This window comes from Centruroides sculpturatus, unplaced genomic scaffold (assembly GCF_000671375.1).
Source record: "Centruroides sculpturatus isolate CEXI.00-Female unplaced genomic scaffold, Cexi_2.0 scaffold94, whole genome shotgun sequence".
NCBI lineage: Eukaryota > Metazoa > Arthropoda > Arachnida > Scorpiones > Buthidae > Centruroides > Centruroides sculpturatus.
Window position 1 is genome coordinate 60,501 of NW_019384400.1, and position 19,256 is coordinate 79,756.

A 19,256-nucleotide genomic window follows, 5' to 3' on the forward strand; every position below is an offset into this window, starting at 1 on the left:
CTAAATCTGCCACAGAAAGATTAATCCTTCCACGTAAAGATGGCGGACGTGGCCTGATTGACATAGTAAACTTTCACTACAAACAAATACACACACTGCGAGAGTTTTTCTACAAAAGTAAGAAACATCACAGTTACATAAAGCAGTAACTCTAGCAGACTCAAATAAAATCACCATTAAAATTACATTTGCATCATATGGACAAGACAGACCATATAAAAAGCACAGACACGATGAAGCAATCGTGGGCTCGAAAGGCACTCCACGGCAGGCATCCCTATGACCTAGTCCAGGATTTTGTTGACAAAATTGCATCAAACAGCTGGTTAGATCAGGGATGCCTCTTTGGGGAGATGGAAGGATTTATGATTGCCATACAGGCTCAGGTCATAAATACTAAAAACTACAGAAAACACATACTGAAAGATATAACACTCACAAATGACTCTTGCATAAAACGTCACATCATACCAGAAACTATGCAACACATCGCTTATAATTGCAAACTCTTGGTACAGACATAATTTACATTGACATAATCAAGTAGCAAATACATCAAGAGCTTGCAAAGAAACACAAATTATTAGACATCCATTAACCATATTACAAATACATTCAACAGACAGTATTGGAAAACAACACGCACAAACTGTACTGTGACAGTCATAATCACAGATAAAACAATTTACCACAACAGACCAGACATCACACTCATTGACAAACACAATAAAATCACATACATTATAGACGTAGCCATTCCAAACACTCACAATGTACAAAACACATGCACTGAAAAAATCAGCAAGTACACGGAACTTGCCCAGGAAATAAGGTATCTGTGGAGGATAGATAGGGGTGTTTATTGTACTTGTTGTTCTCTCCTCTACAACTGTCATACCACAAACGCTACACAAAAGTCTGGGAACATTAAAATTGAATAGAAACACATACATCACACTACAGAAGGCCTCTTATATCGAATACGTCATATTGTTAGGAAATTCCTGAATACAGACACACAATGACACACTTATTTAATTTTTGTCTTTTTTTTGAAGTTACTATGCCTTGACTCTGGTCCTACATAGTACATGGCCATCAGTGTCCACCTAATGTAACTCACAAAACTCAACATAATTGAGTTTTGTGGTTTATGGCATTACAAAATTCTATTAATAGTATCATATCATACGTTATTGAGGAGAATAACATTTTGGTGTGCTATGTTGAGTCATAGGTGCGCTGTGAGTAGAAAAAAAGTTTGCTGAACACTGCACTAAAGCATCATTTATCCAAAAGCCAATCAACTGAAATGTTGGTTAACCGAAAGGTGTTCCAGTCGAACTGTGTCATGCTGAATTGAACATTTTTGATACTAGATTAACTTCCAAAATATAATTTTTTTGTTTTTATATCTTTTAATATATTTATTTTGTTTGTACAAAATAAAGAAATAATGAAAAATAAGTTATCCGAACAACCCCAGTCCTCAATTGATTTGGATAAACAACACTCTACTGTACTTCAATCTATTCATTAACTTTAAAAATGTTTAGATAAGAATTGCTTAAATTTTATAAATTAACAATTATATTATAGTAGTTCCTAAAAGCCATAATACTAATATTTCTTACAGGAATTTGTTAGGGAATAATTTTTAAGGATTTCACTATGGTAACCGTAATATTAGTGTGTTATATCCTCTATAAGCCAAATTCAACATGCTTGTGAGATTTCTCTGGTTATTCAAAAAAACCCAGACACAACTGATCAAATTAGCTTTATTTTTTCTTTACAGAAAAGAAGGAACATGATATATGCATTACGGATCAAAGTTTTAATATATAACCCCTCTTCAGTGTTACTGTATAAAACACAACAAGGTTTAATAATAAAAAACGTTTCATTTTTTTTTTAATTAATAAAATCAAGAGGAGATAATCACTCCAAATGCATTTACAGTGTGTTCTTACTCAGAGATCATAAAAATGTAGGTGATATTGGATGATAAAAATATAAAATACATTACATTTTTGCAGGGCTCCTATAGTAAAAATATACTTAACTAAATTAAACCAAAACCAAATTAAATAAATGTTACAAGAAATTAAGTAAATTAAACTTACAGTTCTAACTCTTCTATAAATCATAAAACTATTAGTGGTATTATACAATTAACAACAATTAAAATTGTATTACCTCTCTACAGGTTAAAATACAATTAAAACAGACATGTATAAAATATAATGCTGAATGGACTGTTATAAAATTACCATGTGGAATTGGTATGCGTTAAGTACATTTTACTTTATGACATCATCAAAGACCTCATAAAATAAAATGTAACAAATTTGTATACCTTCGAAAGTATACAACAGATTATCTTTTTTGGAAAATTTTTAATTGCAATATGTTCCTTAAACTTTATTTTATAAATGTCTATATCACTATGGAGGATCTGAATCTTTTTTATATAAGTCACTCAAAGGCAGTTGATTTGTTATGTTTTTTATTATTTGTTATGTTGCATTTTATTATTTAAACTTAGAGTTATTCCAAAATTTTTAACATATCTAGAACACTTTCAGAAAATACTTTTTTACATAAGGAAATTTATAATACTTGTTTTCATTAATTAAACTGTTGCACTTTAATTTATTTCTTATATATTTGTGAAACCATTTTGATAAAATTAACTTTGGGTAATTGTTGATGATAAACTTTGTTTAAATTTTTTACCATTATTTGCTGATCAATTACGTCCATAGTTTGGTATAAATTTTCCACAACTCCATTAAGTATATATTTTCTTTAATTTTTAATGGGCAGTAAGATTTATAGTTTCTCAACATTATATTCTTTTTTACAATTTAAAAATTTATATTGAAACTGTTAATTAATAATAATCACAATATCCAGATAATTTAGTCTCCAGTTAAGTTCTATTTCTTTTTCAAATTTTATATTATTATGAATATTAGAAGCTATATCTAAAATATTCTTTTCATTTATTTTCTTTGAGTATTAAAAGCTATCAAATAATCTGCATAGTGGACACAATCTGATTCCATCATTATTATTTAATTCATTATCTATTTCATTCATCACAATTTCTGCAAATTTTTGGACCCACTTTTAAGGAATTAATTTTTTAACACATTAAGTGCCATGTGTTGCAGAAATGCAACACACACTTTACACTGAAATCTTTACAATGTTATTTCAGAGCAACACTCTAGCCATATAAACATAATGAAAATAGATAAAGAATGGCCTGTGGAAATGAAAATTGCACTTGGCCCAGTAATGTTCTTTATGATGGAATGCTAATAAAAATTTCATTTTTATTCTTCTGCAAACTATGAAAAAATGTGCAAAATTTCCCTTTCCTAATATTTTTCTTGCACAATGAACATGAATAAATACATCATCATAAAAATATAATGCACAAAAACAAATATTCGAGAAACAATCTTTATTTTCTTTTAGTGAATAAAAACCATAAAAACAGTAGGTATATTATTTTAGTGATTATTCTATTTTTCTTAAAACTACATTATTACATGTTAGAGAAAAATTCTTTTTCCTACACAAAATTTATTTACAGCAGAATAAGTCATTTAAAAACATTTTCACATTATTATTATTTCTTTAATTTATCAATATCTGAAATTTATAAAAATTATTATTAGTTATATCCATTGATACTATCTACATCAGGGATGGTGAAGATTTGAGTCCATGTGCCATATAACAAGCATACTTATCTTTAAAAATATTTATGTGCACCAAAGTTTTAAAGTTTGAACAACGATATTTAAATAAATAAAGTGAATATGCTTTAATTAGAATAAATGAGAAGAAACTGATTTAAGAAAAAAAGGATAAGTAGATAATAAGCTGAAAGGATGACTGAAAAGACAGGTGATGAACCATAATTGTATTATACAGTTTAACCCGATTATAACGACATCGAATGTAACGACAACCCTAATATAACGTCAAATTTTTATCGGTCCCACGATTTTACTATACTAGATAATGTTAAAAAACCCACTTGTAACGACATAAAACCCTGTTTTAACGTCATATTTGAAGCATACTTAAATTTACAAAATTAAATTATAAATTTTATTTATCAAAGAAAATACTACGTGTTCGGTCCTAGGGTCTGAGTCCGCTTCCTAGAACGATTGTGGGTGGTACTGTCACCACCTGATTCGGTGGGGTGGGATGCGCCACCCCTTTAAACGATGTGACAATGGGTTAGTCTGCATAGCTCTCATACTCATGTTGTAGTTTAGCATCAAATCAGGTAAAATGGCTAGCTTAAAAAGAAAGCGTTAACGTTAGACTGCAAAGTAGAAATAATTAAAGCAGTTGAAAGTGGAAGAAAAAAGGCAGATGTATGCAAAGACTTTGATTTAGCAAATTCTACAGGTCTCATAAAGCTTCATCTGAAATAATGAACAAAATCTACGACTTAGAAAATGACACTGATAAACAATTTTTAGGTGAAAAATGCCTACAATCTACATGTAAAATAACTGACTTTTTTTAAGTGAATATTTTTATTGTTTCTTTTTTATTGATATACATTAATTTAACCTAAAAGTGAAAGATATTGGACTTCATGTCCATTGATAGATAAGCAAATGAGAAAATTATCATCCAGGTGTTATTAACGCCTGGATGATAATTTTCTCGTTTCTTGCTTAATTTAACTTTTTGTTGCGTTTTTATTGGACATTATTCTCTAAATCGAAAGTACCGCCATTATCGAAACTTAAGCAAGAAACGAGAAAATTATCATCCAGGTGTTATTAACGCCTGGATGATAATTTTCTCGTTTCTTGCTTAATTTAACTTTTTATTGTCTTTTGATTTGATATTATTCTCAAAACCGAAAGTGCCGCCATTATTGAAACTTGACAAATAAAAATTTCTTATAAAAAATAATTTTTGAAATTTTTAATTACATCGTTGTAAATTTAGACATAATAATGTAAATAAAGTTGATTTAAATATTTAGTTTGCACTTTTATACATACGATATTAAATTAGATGAATTTTATAATAGATTCTTAAACAGACTTGATACTTTTATGGGACTGAAATTATGACCCCGCAGATAACGACACTCGGTTATAACGTCAAAAAATTGCCGGNAGGCGTTAAAACCGAAAGTGCCGCCATTATCGAAACTTGACAAATAAAAATTTCTTATAAAAAATAATTTTTGAAATTTTTAATTACATCGTTGTAAATTTAGACATAATAATGTAAATAAAGTTGATTTAAATATTTAGTTTGCACTTTTATACATACGACATCAAATTAGATGAATTTTATAATAGATTCTTAAACAGACTTGATACTTTTATGGGACTGAAATTATGACCCTGCAGGTAACGACACTCAGTTATAACGTCAAAAAATTGCCGGTCCCATGGATGACGTTATAAGCAGGTTTAACTGTATCTTACATGCTAGATGGCTTGTACTACTTTGAGCATGCATGCTGTAAGTTTGCCACCTCTGGTCTGTATTGTATGAAGTCTCTGTGCTTCTATATCAGCAGTTCCCATAAAGATAAAGATGTTTAGTTATAAAGCTTATTTTAAAATCTAATTTTAAATATTATTACTTTTTCACTTTATTAAAGCACCACAGCATTTATATCATATATATTTATTTACACACACACAGTAAATAAGTGTATAAATTTGTTAAGCAGAAAACATTTTTTTTATAAGAGATATTTTACGTTATTTATTAAATTTAAATGATAAATTCTATCCAAATTTATTTTTAAAAATATATCCATTAAACTTACTTTAGCTGTCTCATGGTCTACTGGAAGACTGGAATAGAGTTCACATACTGGAAAAAAGAGTCATAAATGAGTATAAATAAAAGAAAATATTACATTTCATATTTCTATTGTAAAACTTATTTTTCTTAATTATTTCATAAATTAAAACTTTCTTGAGAACTTGGCACCCTAATAATATAAATAATAGCAATGCTTTCTTAAGATACCAAAATTATTTTACTTAGAAAAATTTTCATTCTTTTAAAAGAACAGCTTCAGCACCACTTTTGAATAAGAATACAGTTCATTAACAAGCTATGTCAAATCAAACATTTTAAACTGTATACAGAAGTATAAATTCTAATATTTTAAATTATTACATAAAAGTATAAAATTACCAAAATTAAATACAAGAAAACAAGTGTATTAATAATGTACAGTACAATAAAAAATAAATAAAGAAATCATGTACATTAAAACTGGAGAAGAATGCATCAGTGTGCATGATATTTATTAATTACTTTATCTCTACTTATTAGAATTTCAACAAAATTACTGATGTCTCTACCAAACATCAATAATTTATATACTGGAATTTCCATGAGAACATGATTTAATGAACTGAGAGATTTTCTTCTGGCAAAGATGGAGGGTGCTTATAAGTATCAATAATTTAATTTAATTTTTTAAATTTATTTGAAAGGAGTCTGAATTATTTATATTCAAATGTTTTTCAAAGATTAATATAATACAGATTTCTAGAATAATAAACTGAAAGATTTCCTTAATTCCTACATATCATTAAAAAATAAAAATAGAAAGTTTCATAGAACTGAATATAATATTGCTTGAGAGAACATATCTTACAATAACACAGATATACAGGTAACCCCCATATAACACAGCACTTCTATAGCACAGATTCACTCTAACACAGTTCTGGAATTGGGTAAAACCCTCGTACAACATGAAATGTAATAAAGGGTGCGTTCTTTTATACCTCCGTGTGAGCATTTAATTTTTTTTTTTTGGTGACTACTTTGAATGCTCTTTCAACAAATAATCCATTTAATGGTTAAATTTTACAATTGGGATCCTTCTTTTGCCTCTAAAAGCTCATATTTTAAAATTATAGATTCCTCCATCACGATACTATTGATAGTGCAGACGCTGCCATCTTTCTTTCTTTCACTGTCGTTCCCAAATGCCTACAAACAGCAGTGCACTCCTGTTGTAGTGGAGATGCAGAGTGACCACTAATTAACAAACACACCCAAAAACTGTTACCAGTTGATGATGCTCATACTGAGATCATCATATAGAATGAATAATCCTCTGGTAAAATATTTTCTTAAATAATAAATAAGTATTTTACCCATAAAAAAAATTAATAATAAATCCAATTTAAAGAAGGATTTACCAGCATGTTTTTTAATTATTGGAACATAACCCCCCTTTTCGCACTAGTTCTTTGTTTTGTATAACATGGATTCGCATAGCACGGCAATTTTTTGGAACATAACTCCCGTGTTATATGGCAATTACCTGTACAGACTTTCATTAACTCTAGAGGAAGTTTAGAAGTCTAATATAAAGTTTGTAACAATCACATTAACTATTGATGTGATTGAGTTATGAACTTTCAAATGTGATCTGAAAATCAATACAGTAGAGCATCAATTATCCGACCCCTGATTAACCGTCACATCGGTTAACCGACTGTTCTAGTCGGCAAATTCAAATGTCCGCTATTGATGTGGCACTACAATATTTGGCTATGTCTTAGCTACTTTAATAGTATTTTTACGTGTTTTAGCTGGCAACACTCATTCGACCATAAAAGGGTGCCAGTATTTAAATGAGGCTTAATTTTCTAATTTTTAATGATACAATAGCAACGATTATTATTTTAAAAAAATTTTTGTTAGGCTTAGCATCAATGAAAATTCAATGCGAAGTAGGTTAATAGCAATATACTAATATACTAATTACATGAGATATACTAATATACTATACTAATAATGTATTTTTTCATATTTTTCGGTTATCCATTTTTTCAGTTATCCGACCAACCCCAGTCCCCAATTGAGTCGGATAATCGATGCGCTACTGTAATTACATAAAACTATTCAGAACAATTTGGTAATTTTTCTTCTTTGTTTTAAACAAAGACTATTAAAAAGAATAAATTCAATAAATATAGAGATTATAAAATAAATTTCATTTCTTAAGATTTTTAAAATTATTTTAAAATATAAAAAGAAAATTAATACTTACTTTTAAGAATAACATCTTTTTGATTTCCATCAATTTCAGCAGATCTGAAAGGTGGTATATTTATATATAAATTTTTTTATTATAAAATTTTTTAGTAAATATCTAAAGTGTAATTTCTAGTATATAAACAATAAAGCCTTCCAAAAAATTAAAGATCCAAACAAACAAAAAAAAAGTCTGTTTCACATACAATCTGGGCCAATTTTTTAGTGACCTTTGAAAAAATGCCAAATTCTCTGATAAATTAAGGTATTACATCATACTATCTTCTAAACTTACTTCATCTTGAGAACAATGATCATGTTTTACGGTCAGACACCGAATGAATGAATGATTTTGTCAATAGATAACACTCAAGATATAAACTATCTTATAATCCACTTTCATATCCAAAATTAAAATTAAACATTTTTCCTCCCTTTTTCTGAAGCTTGTTTAATTTTTATAGATTTAATCTTTCATATTAAAAAAAATCAGATCCTTGAATTAGTATATGAATGAAAAAATTTACCTCAGCAATTTTATTGAGAACTGTAAGATGGCAGAAATTCTTATATTAGAAATACTCTTTAATAATAACATTTCGCGAATTACGCAACAATTGTTGTTCTTAGCTACCTGAGAAAGTCTCCCGTTACATTTTCTCGAAAGCAACATGACGCTTTCTCGTGAACTATTAACCTCTGCACGGCCGAAATCGTCCGTGAGTATCATCAGAGACGGCCGAAAAGAGTTGGTCGCTGCCTTAGTCCTCGGAGAGGAAAGAAGTCGTCCTCCCTTCAATTATCATCCATTAAGTAATCCAAATTAATCGCCATAGGATAAACTTGTCTGTGTGTGTGTGTTAGTGCATTGCCTGGATAACGAATCAGAACCCTGAAAAACCCATAGGAAACTCTTATTCACCGAATCAACAAGACCCGACCGGGACCTATTACCAAAGGTATTTATCATCCCGCGAATCGTATGTGAACTCTCTCTCTCCGCGACAACCCTTTTTCCAATAGATTTTTAAATAAACCCTTGTTAATTGTTAAGAGTATCTGAGTCACTTCCAATGTTGTCTCTCGAATCGATATTACGAATCCGTCTGATCACGTACGGGACCGCTCGCTTGACGGCGTGACGTAATCGCCGTCTCGGTTTCCGTGTTTCGAGAAACACGGTGGTGTCAATCCTGACAGGGTACCAAAGAGGTGCCGACCCAAAAGGTCACAGAACTACAATAGTTTGTTTTTGTTTAAAAATCTTTGCAAATCCTATTACTGTAAGAAATTTAACTGATTATTGATAATTAAAATCTAATCTATATCAATGTGTTCACAGAATAAAGAAGAAATAATTACTGGTAATTCTACAAATCTTTACATGAATTTTAAAGTATTTTTATAATTTTATCACCTTCCATTTGAGATATATTAATTTCCTAAAAATTAAATGATTAATTTTTCATAAATAACTTTTTGGGATATTTTTAAAAACTTCCAATACTCAATTTAAATCATACAATCTAACAATTATATTTGATTCTAGATCAGGGATTCTCAGAAAACATTTTCCATGAATGCATATGCAGATATGGAAAATGATTCATGACTATACTTGTGAAAATTCAATAAGGATCTCTTGCAATAACATCCATGTTGTTCTGTTTTTAGAATTTTATTACCCCAAGATAAACTTCAGTTTAAAATTGTCTAAAATGATGAATGTATTGACGATACTTAATAAGCGAAAAGTTACGAAAGATACAATAGCTCTGTAACAGTTGCAATAACTTTTTTTGGTAACGCATTTGAGAATCCCTGTTCTACACTGATCTAATAAAATTTCATTCAAATATGAAAATCTTAATTGATTATTACCTTTTATAACACTGAACAGCAGCTTCTAAATTATGTTTTGCTTCATGAATTTGTCCCATTAATTTATGGCCAAGTGCATGCATTTCTCTCACACTTAAGAATCCAGATAAATATCTATAATATTAAAAAAAGTTAAAGTTATTACATTTTCTTTATATTAAATTTTATGAAAGAACTCATATAAAGCTATCTTTTCTCTTTCCAGTAGTTGCAAGCTAATGTTTTTGGCCTACTTAATAGGCCCTGTTATGCTCCATAATCTAAATAACTTAGTATTGATACAAGCCTAATATCCTATTATAGATGTCACTTAATAGTTTTATTCAGTAGTAGAATAATTTACATTTAATTTTAATTGACACAGCAAGGTATACTCTTATAAGTAAAACATTTTCAAAAATGCAAAAACAATTTTCAAATGTAAGAGCAGGCTCCTATTTGCATGCAAATACAGTAAGATCTTTAGAATTTCACAAAATAAGAAAAACTTTATATGATTTGTTTTTCATTATTCTTAAAATGATGAGATTACTATTCTTTAAGATTAATAAAAAAAAACTCGCCAATAAATTATACATTATGTAAAAAGTCTCCTCCCCTTATGCAAGGAAAACTATCTGATATTAAATATATTTCAAAATTTTTAAAACACTCTCACTTTTTTGTAAATTAAAATTACAGAAAAATATTTTAGTCTTCTCAATTTCACACTTATTCATACACTACTAATTCACACTAGCTGCTTAAACATACAACAATCTGAAGATAGTCTATTTACCTTTTGGCCATTTCATATTCTTTAATTTGAAAATAAAGCCGAGCAAATGTATAGCCGCGCAGATTCCTCTGTAAAATAAAAAATTTCACTTATATTTTATATTATTTTTAATTTAAGTTACAGCATTAAAAAGTAAAACATTTCTAATATAGTAAAAAATAAATATAGCTAACTATATTGAGATTCAGGACATTATACAGTGGTGCCTTGGAATTTGAATGCCTCAGAAGGCAAACAACTTGGAATCCAAACAAGTTCTTTGAGGAAATTTTGTCCAAGAAGTCTAACTTTTCTTGGAACTTGAGTATAAAAATGGCCATACTATACAATGTATGATATCTGCATGGGTACTTGTGCAGACGCGTTGCCAGATTGGCTTAATTTTTGTGCTACTTGCTACTTTTTGAGCCACTAAACAATTTTTAGGCTAAAAACAACAAAAATTCATTGATACACATTTGAAACGTGTATTAAATGCATATCTTGAAAGTATTATACCAGCTGCACACAGTTCATCTACTATATTTTATGCATTATTTACTTTTCTTGTTGTCTTTAATCTATTATTATTATTTTCATTGTTTTATGCATTAATTGTGGAATTTACATGGGCTATTTTAGCTTAAATCATGATATTTTAGAATTAAAATAGGCATTTTTGGGATTTGGGAACTGATTAATTCATTTTATGTTATTCTTTATGGGAAAAATTGCTTTGGAACTTGAACACCCTCTAGAAACAAATTGAATTCAAGTTCCAAGATATCACCATACTGCCTGTCTCCAGCTGACATAATAAAAATAACTTATATAAATTATTTATACATCTAAAATAAAACTTCAGTTGGAATATTTGGATAAAATAACTGATAACATGAGAAAGGTTGATATGGTTTGAAAGAATTCAGAACTGTTATACTCTTAATCTACTTTTAGCTTACAGAATTCTAAAATTAATAAAAAAATTATAAATGATTTAATACAAATACTCAAACTGGGTATATGTAAATAAGCACTACACACAACACTAATATCCAACAAAAAACTACAAAATTAAACCAAACCTCAAAAGAATAATGGCAAGTTTCATCAATCTTTGTTAACATGTTTTCAAACGATTACTTAAAAGAATCAATCAATGTTTCATTAGATAGACTCATTTCATCAATCTTCTTCAATTCAATTTAGTGAACTGTTTCTTAACAGCTTCTCAGTTCTAGTATCAATAGTAGTGCTATTCCAATAACTGATAAATCAAAATTGATAAACATTTACAATATTGACATTGTAGAAAAATACAAAAGATTTGTAATTCAATATATGTTAATTATAATAATAAACAACTCTACTTCTTTCAATGTAATAATTTCCCTGGCTGTCAGAAAACAGCATTAATGTGTCAAAAATTCTGGAGGGGGGATTTGTTGCATTTCTCACAATTAGTGCTGTGCCAATAACCAATTTATCAAACTAAACCTGATAAATTTTTTACAATATCAATATTCTAAATATTTATTCATTTCAGTCTGATATATCAGTTTCGAACACTTGGGCAAGAAACTCCTCCAGAATTTTTAATACACTAATGCAATTTTCTGACAGCTGAGGAAATTATTACATTGAAAATAGTAGAGTTGTTTATTATACATAATTAAAAAATACTGAATTATTGATACTCAACATTGTCGATAAAAGTCAGTATTTTATCAGTTTTGGTATTTATCAACCTGGTCCCTACCGCCCACTAGTGGGCGATTTGAGCTTTTGTGGTGGTCGATAGAGGTTTTGTCCGATGCCGAAGCTACTTTTTGTTATCACCACACATCTACGACTCAGGTTATACTTTAACAGTGGCACTCAAGTTGAGCTCATTTATGGTGGGGTTGGCACTGCCAGAATTAGCTACTTTTTTCAGTTTGACATAAAAAAACACTTTGCGCACTGGCAAAAAAATTTCCATGTATTATAAAGATATGCAAAATATAAATAAAAAGATAAATTTAACTACATATTTTTACTAAACCGCCACTCAAAAATTACAAGTACTTTGCAGTTTTGTTAAATTAACTTACTGCGGAACCAGCAGGTGGTTAGGAAATTTTACTACCGACAAAGATACAAAAGTGGGCGGTAGGTATAAAAAGGTTGACTATCCCTGATCTAGAGTATCAACATTTAATAATATATTTTGATATTCAATATTTTTCAGTATTTGTATAGCAAATGAATCTCAGTTTTAAGCCCAATATCAATATTGGTGTCAAAATTTTGGTTACCACAGCCCTAATCAGAAGATACTGTTGGTTCTTTAATAATTTCATCTTAGCTCTCTGATGTCAAATGTAATTACTGAACAGTGCAGTATGACTGAACTAAAACTGAAATGAGTAGGAATCTCAAATTGTACAAATGTACAGAAGAGTATTGTTGATTTAATTCAAAAGTATCAATATAAAGGTATAAATAATAAATACAATTCTAATTTCTTAAAACCACCATAAAAATCTGCTTTTTTAGAATTCATTTACACTGAGTAAATATGAGAAAGCTCCAATAAATCAGTTTTGCTATGTAAAAGTATAATTGAAAATATACAAACTGAGTGTTCCAATTAAACTAAAGAAAACACAAAAAACTTTCACTCTATTTTTACCCAAAATTGTGGCTTAACCTGTAACAAAATTGCTTAATTATTTAATTAACTTGGATTAGTTTGGTTTATTTGCTTTTGGCAACGTGACATGTGGGTGACCTGCCAAAGGAGGATGCTTCTCAGGACTTTCTATTGGAAATTGACACCTATTTAGGTGTTACTAACATAAGAAAACTCATAAACTCCACATGGCCAGCCTGTTGGCCAGGCAAGACCAACCACCAATATTCAGTAGTTTTATCCACTCAAGCCACTGGTGGGCATTTAAATTAGTCTTATCATAGTCTGATAAGAATTTAGCTTTACTGTTTAATTAATAATGTTTATTGCCTTGATTGTATATGTAATTACTTGGTTTTAACACAAATGCATGTGTTAATAAAAGAATGGTAAGCCAATAACCATTCAAAAGTTCAAAACAATTGATATTTTTGAATGATAAATATTGAATGATAAATTATTTGAATGATAAATATTTTTTATGGATCTATACTTTCAACATAATATACAACAGCTCTGAATCAAAGCCATCATTATCTTCCATTTTGATTTCAAGCAAATGAGCCATTAGAAACATCAAGGCTTCAAAACTGAATCTCGAAAATAGTCATCAGTTTAATGCTTTGTTAACATTAAGGAAGTTGAATTAAATACTTTCAGCTGTTAAACAGGTTTAATAGGTCAGTTAAATTTTAAAAAAAGGTTAATGAAACTGGTCATAATTCTCATCAGCATTCATGTCCTAAGCTCTTTCTACATACTTTGTCAAAAAACATATTTATTGTTCAGCTACATTTGACATTTGGTATAGTTTAATCTAAATTATGTTCCTATGTCAAAATTAAACCAACTAATCTTCTCTTTCACACTCTAATGGTAAATATTTATCTCATGTGCTGTCATATCTTTTGCCCTTTTCTGTTCACACTCATTCATTCAGCATATTTACAATAGCATTTATCATAGTGTGTTACACAAGCTCATTCTGGACAAATTTCTTTGAAATAAAATCTACTTTCAGTTACCTACAAATTTTTTCCTTCAATTTATTTTTATTTAATATTAAGTGTACAGTACATAAATAGCAATATTTATACTATTTTTTCAATGCTTCAAAATCTGAGATTCTAAAAAGTTTTAGTTATTTAACCATAAATATACCACTTACTCTGACTCAGCCTCTTAAGCAATATACTAGATACACCCAACACACCTTATTGCTGAGAACATATATTTATTAAACAAAACAAACATTTTCAACCCAATTTATGGGCCATCTTCAGGTTAACATTGTTCGACTCTAATACAAAATCGAAAACGTTTGTTTTGTTTAATAAATATATGTTCTCAGCAATAAGGTGTGTTGGGTGTATCTACCATAAATATACTTTTTATTACAATAATTAAACAATATATAATATATATTTTATTTTATATATCAAAAAGACACCGTGGCCAAATAGGCCTTTTTCAAGTATCTTCAAACAATCAATCAACAAATAGAACAAAACAGTAAAATGGTTAGTCAAAATAATAACCAATGTGGGCTGATTATTTTACATTATTTTTGTAAATCCTTTTAAATTAATTAGTAACAATCACTATAACTTAAATCTTTTACATTGTTTTTTGTAGATTTTGTAACTTGATATCTCTCTTAAATCTATGCATTTGGAGCTAGAACTATTTAAAATGACTAAGACAAAACCTTTCTCACTTTGTTTCTAGCCATTTACACACTTTGTCTTAGTCACTTTCTTAAATTGTTACTCAAACTATTCCAATAGGAAATCATTTGGAAAATCGGTACAGATTTTCCCACTGTAAGTTTAACAATTGGAAGATTATATCCATAGGTCTTACCGTATTACGAGTATTCCATGTCTATACATTTTGATGTTTACCTATTTTGTTTCTGAGACAGCTGCTTTCCTTCTTACCCTTTATAAATTTATAACTCTCTAACAGGACTTGTTTCATGTAAATTTCGCATAACCTATCAATATTGCCAGTGCGGTAGAGTTCCGATACTGATTCCCTGAAATGCAGATTATGAATTGAACAAATGAAGCGATTTTGTACCACCTGAAGTTTATTAATAGCATATAAAGATGTGGTTCCCCAGACTATAATTCCATATCTTATTTTGGATTCCATGCATATATGGGTATAACTGCTTCAATTGTAATATACTTAATTAAAAACTTTTGAATTTTTTTATATATCCTAATATATTTTGCCAAGGATAAAGCAATGTCTTCTATTTGTCAGTTCCAGCACAGATTATCATCAAATGTTATCCCTAAGAACTTTATAGCTTTTACCCTTTCTATGTTATTTTCAGTTACTTCAATTTTTTGTGCTCAAGATTAGTTTTTATTTCTATTGGCAAAAAAGAAAAGTTTTGTCTTGTTTTTGTTAATTACCAGCCTGTTTTTTTTCCATATAACTATTTAATTTTTTTAAAATGTTATTTAAATTTTCTTGAAGATTTGTAGCATTCATATGAGAAGTTATCACTATGTTGTCAGCATACATGATTATATAGTCTTTTGATATATGATTGAACAGATCATTTATGTATATATTAAAAAGCAGAGGACCTAGAATTGAACCTTGAGGAATGCCATTGTTTGGTTTAAACCAGGGGTATCCAACCTTTTTGTTTCTCTGGGCCACATTGGAAGAAGTCAAGGAGTTTTGGGCCACAAGTATATATAATATATACTTGTGGCCCAATATACAAGTATATTTAAGGATTAACATGTCTAGATTATAATAATAAGTATTAAACTTTATCGCAAAACAGGATATTTTAAAAAATTACTTCTACAGACACTTTCAATTTGTACTTAGAAATAGATAAATTCATTTATTTGAAAAAACGCAAATATTTGGTTTATTTCTGTGGTTCTCAACTGGGGGTACATGTACCCCTAGGGGTATGAGCGTAAATCGAAGGGGTACACCTAACTTTCATTATAAAATGGCTTATGTTAATCAATATGCTGTAAATTATTAACACAAGAAACAAGAAACAACAAAAACTTGCTTTAAAATATCCCAGTGTGAACATCGATTTCCCTTTTAACAGTCTAAACTTGTTTATCCACTTGATTTGCCTGTCTATTTGTGCCATTAGTGCCGAGTGAACCTGTACTCTAGTAAAATTACGGTTTAACCGAGCATTAATTTTAGAATAGAAAAAAAAAATTTTTTTATTCTATAATTATTGCTCGATAAGATTGGGGCTTTTCGTGTTTTTACTGGACTACTGGTATTAGAAATAACGAGGCTTGGATTGTACCCCAACCATGCAATGCGTGTCACTGCATGTGCGCATTACTTGATATTTAGCAAATTTAGACGTTACATTTATTACAAAAGTTGAAAGATTCGTGTATTGTTCTGCACTTTATAAATTCGCAGCCATTACTTTCAAGGTCAGTACACAATTACAATCTCTATTTAACAATGTTGGAACCAAATTTTGAAAAAATTTCTGAAGATTTATCGCGACAAATATCCCATTAAATTTTATTAGAAATTATTGTAGAATAATTTAAATTTTCTTTATCATTAATTATAATTATTTATTTTTAGGAAATGTAATTTATGCATCTATTGAAATGACTTCTGTGATTTTATATAATATACTTATAAAATAATAATAAATACATGTATGTACCTGATTAAATTTATTATTATTTACGTAAAATAAGTAATTCACTTTTAGTTATAGTTAGTTAGAGTTTTTTATGGCGCTCAGTTATAAGGGCTGTATACATCTAACGTATTAATTATAAAATTTACATACAAAAATATAAGGGGTACCTGAGAAACAACTAATGGGCTAATGGGATACATCAACAAAAAATGTTGAGAACCACTGGTTTATTTGAGTCTCTGATTAATAATAAGCAACGAAACACCATTTTAAAGTGCATTTTTATTCAACTGATATATTTATAAATGATATGTAGCCCAAAAAGTAGCCAAAGTACCAAATGATATATTTTTTACGTCAAACTAAAAAAAGTAGCCACATTTGGCGCAATGTAGCCAAATCTTGCAATGCTGGAAGGAATACTAAATAAAGCTGGAGTTGTGACTCGAAGGATTATAGAGCCAAATGCAGAAAAAGAAGAGAAAGGACAAAAGATGAAGTAAGAAAGATTGGAAAATTAAGACTCAATATTTGCCTAACAGAAGATCTATTTAACCTTTCTGACAACTTTTTATCTTTTGTCCTTTCTCTCCTTTCACCAAATTTGGGTCTATAATCCTTTGAGTCACTACTCCAGCTTTATTTAGTAATCCTTCCTCATTCACACATCTCCAAGTATTTGAAAATATTTCCTTTCCACTCAAAAATAAAATATGAATAAAGGTTTACGACTTTGTGAAACTTCTTTTTTGAGTTTATGCCATTGAAATAAATAAATAAAATAAAAATTAAAACATTTGTCGGTTTTGTTTACACCTTTATTGGGCCGCGGGTTGGACATCCCTGGTTTAAACGAACTGGAAATAACCTGTCTAATTTTAATGTAGGAAGTTCTGTTTAACAAATATGACTTTAACCATCTTAATTGAATTCCTCTTAAACCAGCAGTTTGCAATTTTAATTCTAAAAGTTCCAGATTAAAGTTGTCAAATGCTTTTGAAAGGTCTATGAAGACTGAAATTACTATATTTGAATAAATAAATAAAATATTTTCTTACTGGAACTATATTTGATTTATCCAGTTGCGACGTAATTGATTGTTTCAAATGCAATAAAGCATCTACCATCGAAAATCCTTGTTTGTAAGCATATTGATTACAGTGAATAATCTGGAATTTGTTTATAAATGTAGAAAATCTTTTCAAAAATTTTTGCCAGAATAGGTACTATTATGATTGGTCGGTAGTTTTCTATATCACACTTAGATCATTTATCCTTATATAACAGCAAAACTAAGTTTTGATTTAACTTTTCTGAAAAAAATGCCATTTTCAAAAGATTTATTTATCAGGTAGGACAATAGTTGAGCTAAGATATCTGATATATATTTTAGAATTTCAATACTTAAAAAGTTGATGTCCAGAGAATTATTCTTCAACCTCATTATAGTATTATAAACTTCTGATGGAGTTGAGTTTTCCAAAAAGCAGTGGTGTGCCGTGACATTTGATGATAGGGAAGCTGTCCTTCTATAAGAAGCCGACATCCAGGGGCAATCAGTCAATTACACATCAGTGATGGTCTAGGGTCCATTCGTATTGTTTATTCGATAAGCCAGTAAAAACCATAGACTTCTCTAAATGCATTTTTAATATCACAATTACATTCCTAATCGCTAGCCACAATATAAGGGCTACAATTAAAAATAAAATAATAAAAACTTACTCAGTGAAATAAAATGTGTGGTGGATGTACCGGTACATCAAAATATTCTTCAATTGTATGAATATACTTTTAAAGAAAATTATAATTAAATAAAGCTTTGTAAAGAAACATACATAAAAATATAAAATATTCTTTACTTTTTAAATCTTAAAACAATGCACTTAGTCAAATAGCTCTCTATGAGTGGCTAATAAATGGAATCGAAGATGGTTGCAGAGCGTGCATACACGCAGACTACCAAATCCCCAGGGTGCCGATACTAGTCAATGTCAAATGCCTCTTTTGTTGCATCACTAGTATATCTCAAAGGACACGAAAGGGCTGTTGTAAATTTTAAACGTTTCTCACCATAGCTGTAAAAATCTAAATATGTTAAACTTAATAGTCATTTGTTTTCTAACTAATTCGTTTTAGGACCAGGTGTTGTCCACGGAAATTTCCAAAATTTCCAACTTTTCGGCCACTCTCATTGAACT

At 29.2% G+C, this 19,256-nt stretch overlaps 1 protein-coding gene across 1 annotated transcript in view; it reads right to left on the minus strand.

Moving 5' to 3' along the window:
• Nucleotides 1–19,256, minus strand: part of LOC111618604 (E3 SUMO-protein ligase RanBP2-like) — a gene marked incomplete at its 3' end in the record, with an annotated part of 120,004 nt that overhangs the window by 59,239 nt on the left and 41,509 nt on the right. Inside the window, exons 2-5 of the mRNA XM_023360160.1 lie at nt 10,736–10,803; nt 9,958–10,071; nt 8,093–8,136; nt 5,837–5,883 (exon numbers count right to left, since the gene is read on the minus strand). Coding sequence (XP_023215928.1) covers nt 5,837–5,883; nt 8,093–8,136; nt 9,958–10,071; nt 10,736–10,803 — 273 coding nt within the window. The remainder of the gene's footprint in view (nt 1–5,836; nt 5,884–8,092; nt 8,137–9,957; nt 10,072–10,735; nt 10,804–19,256) is intronic.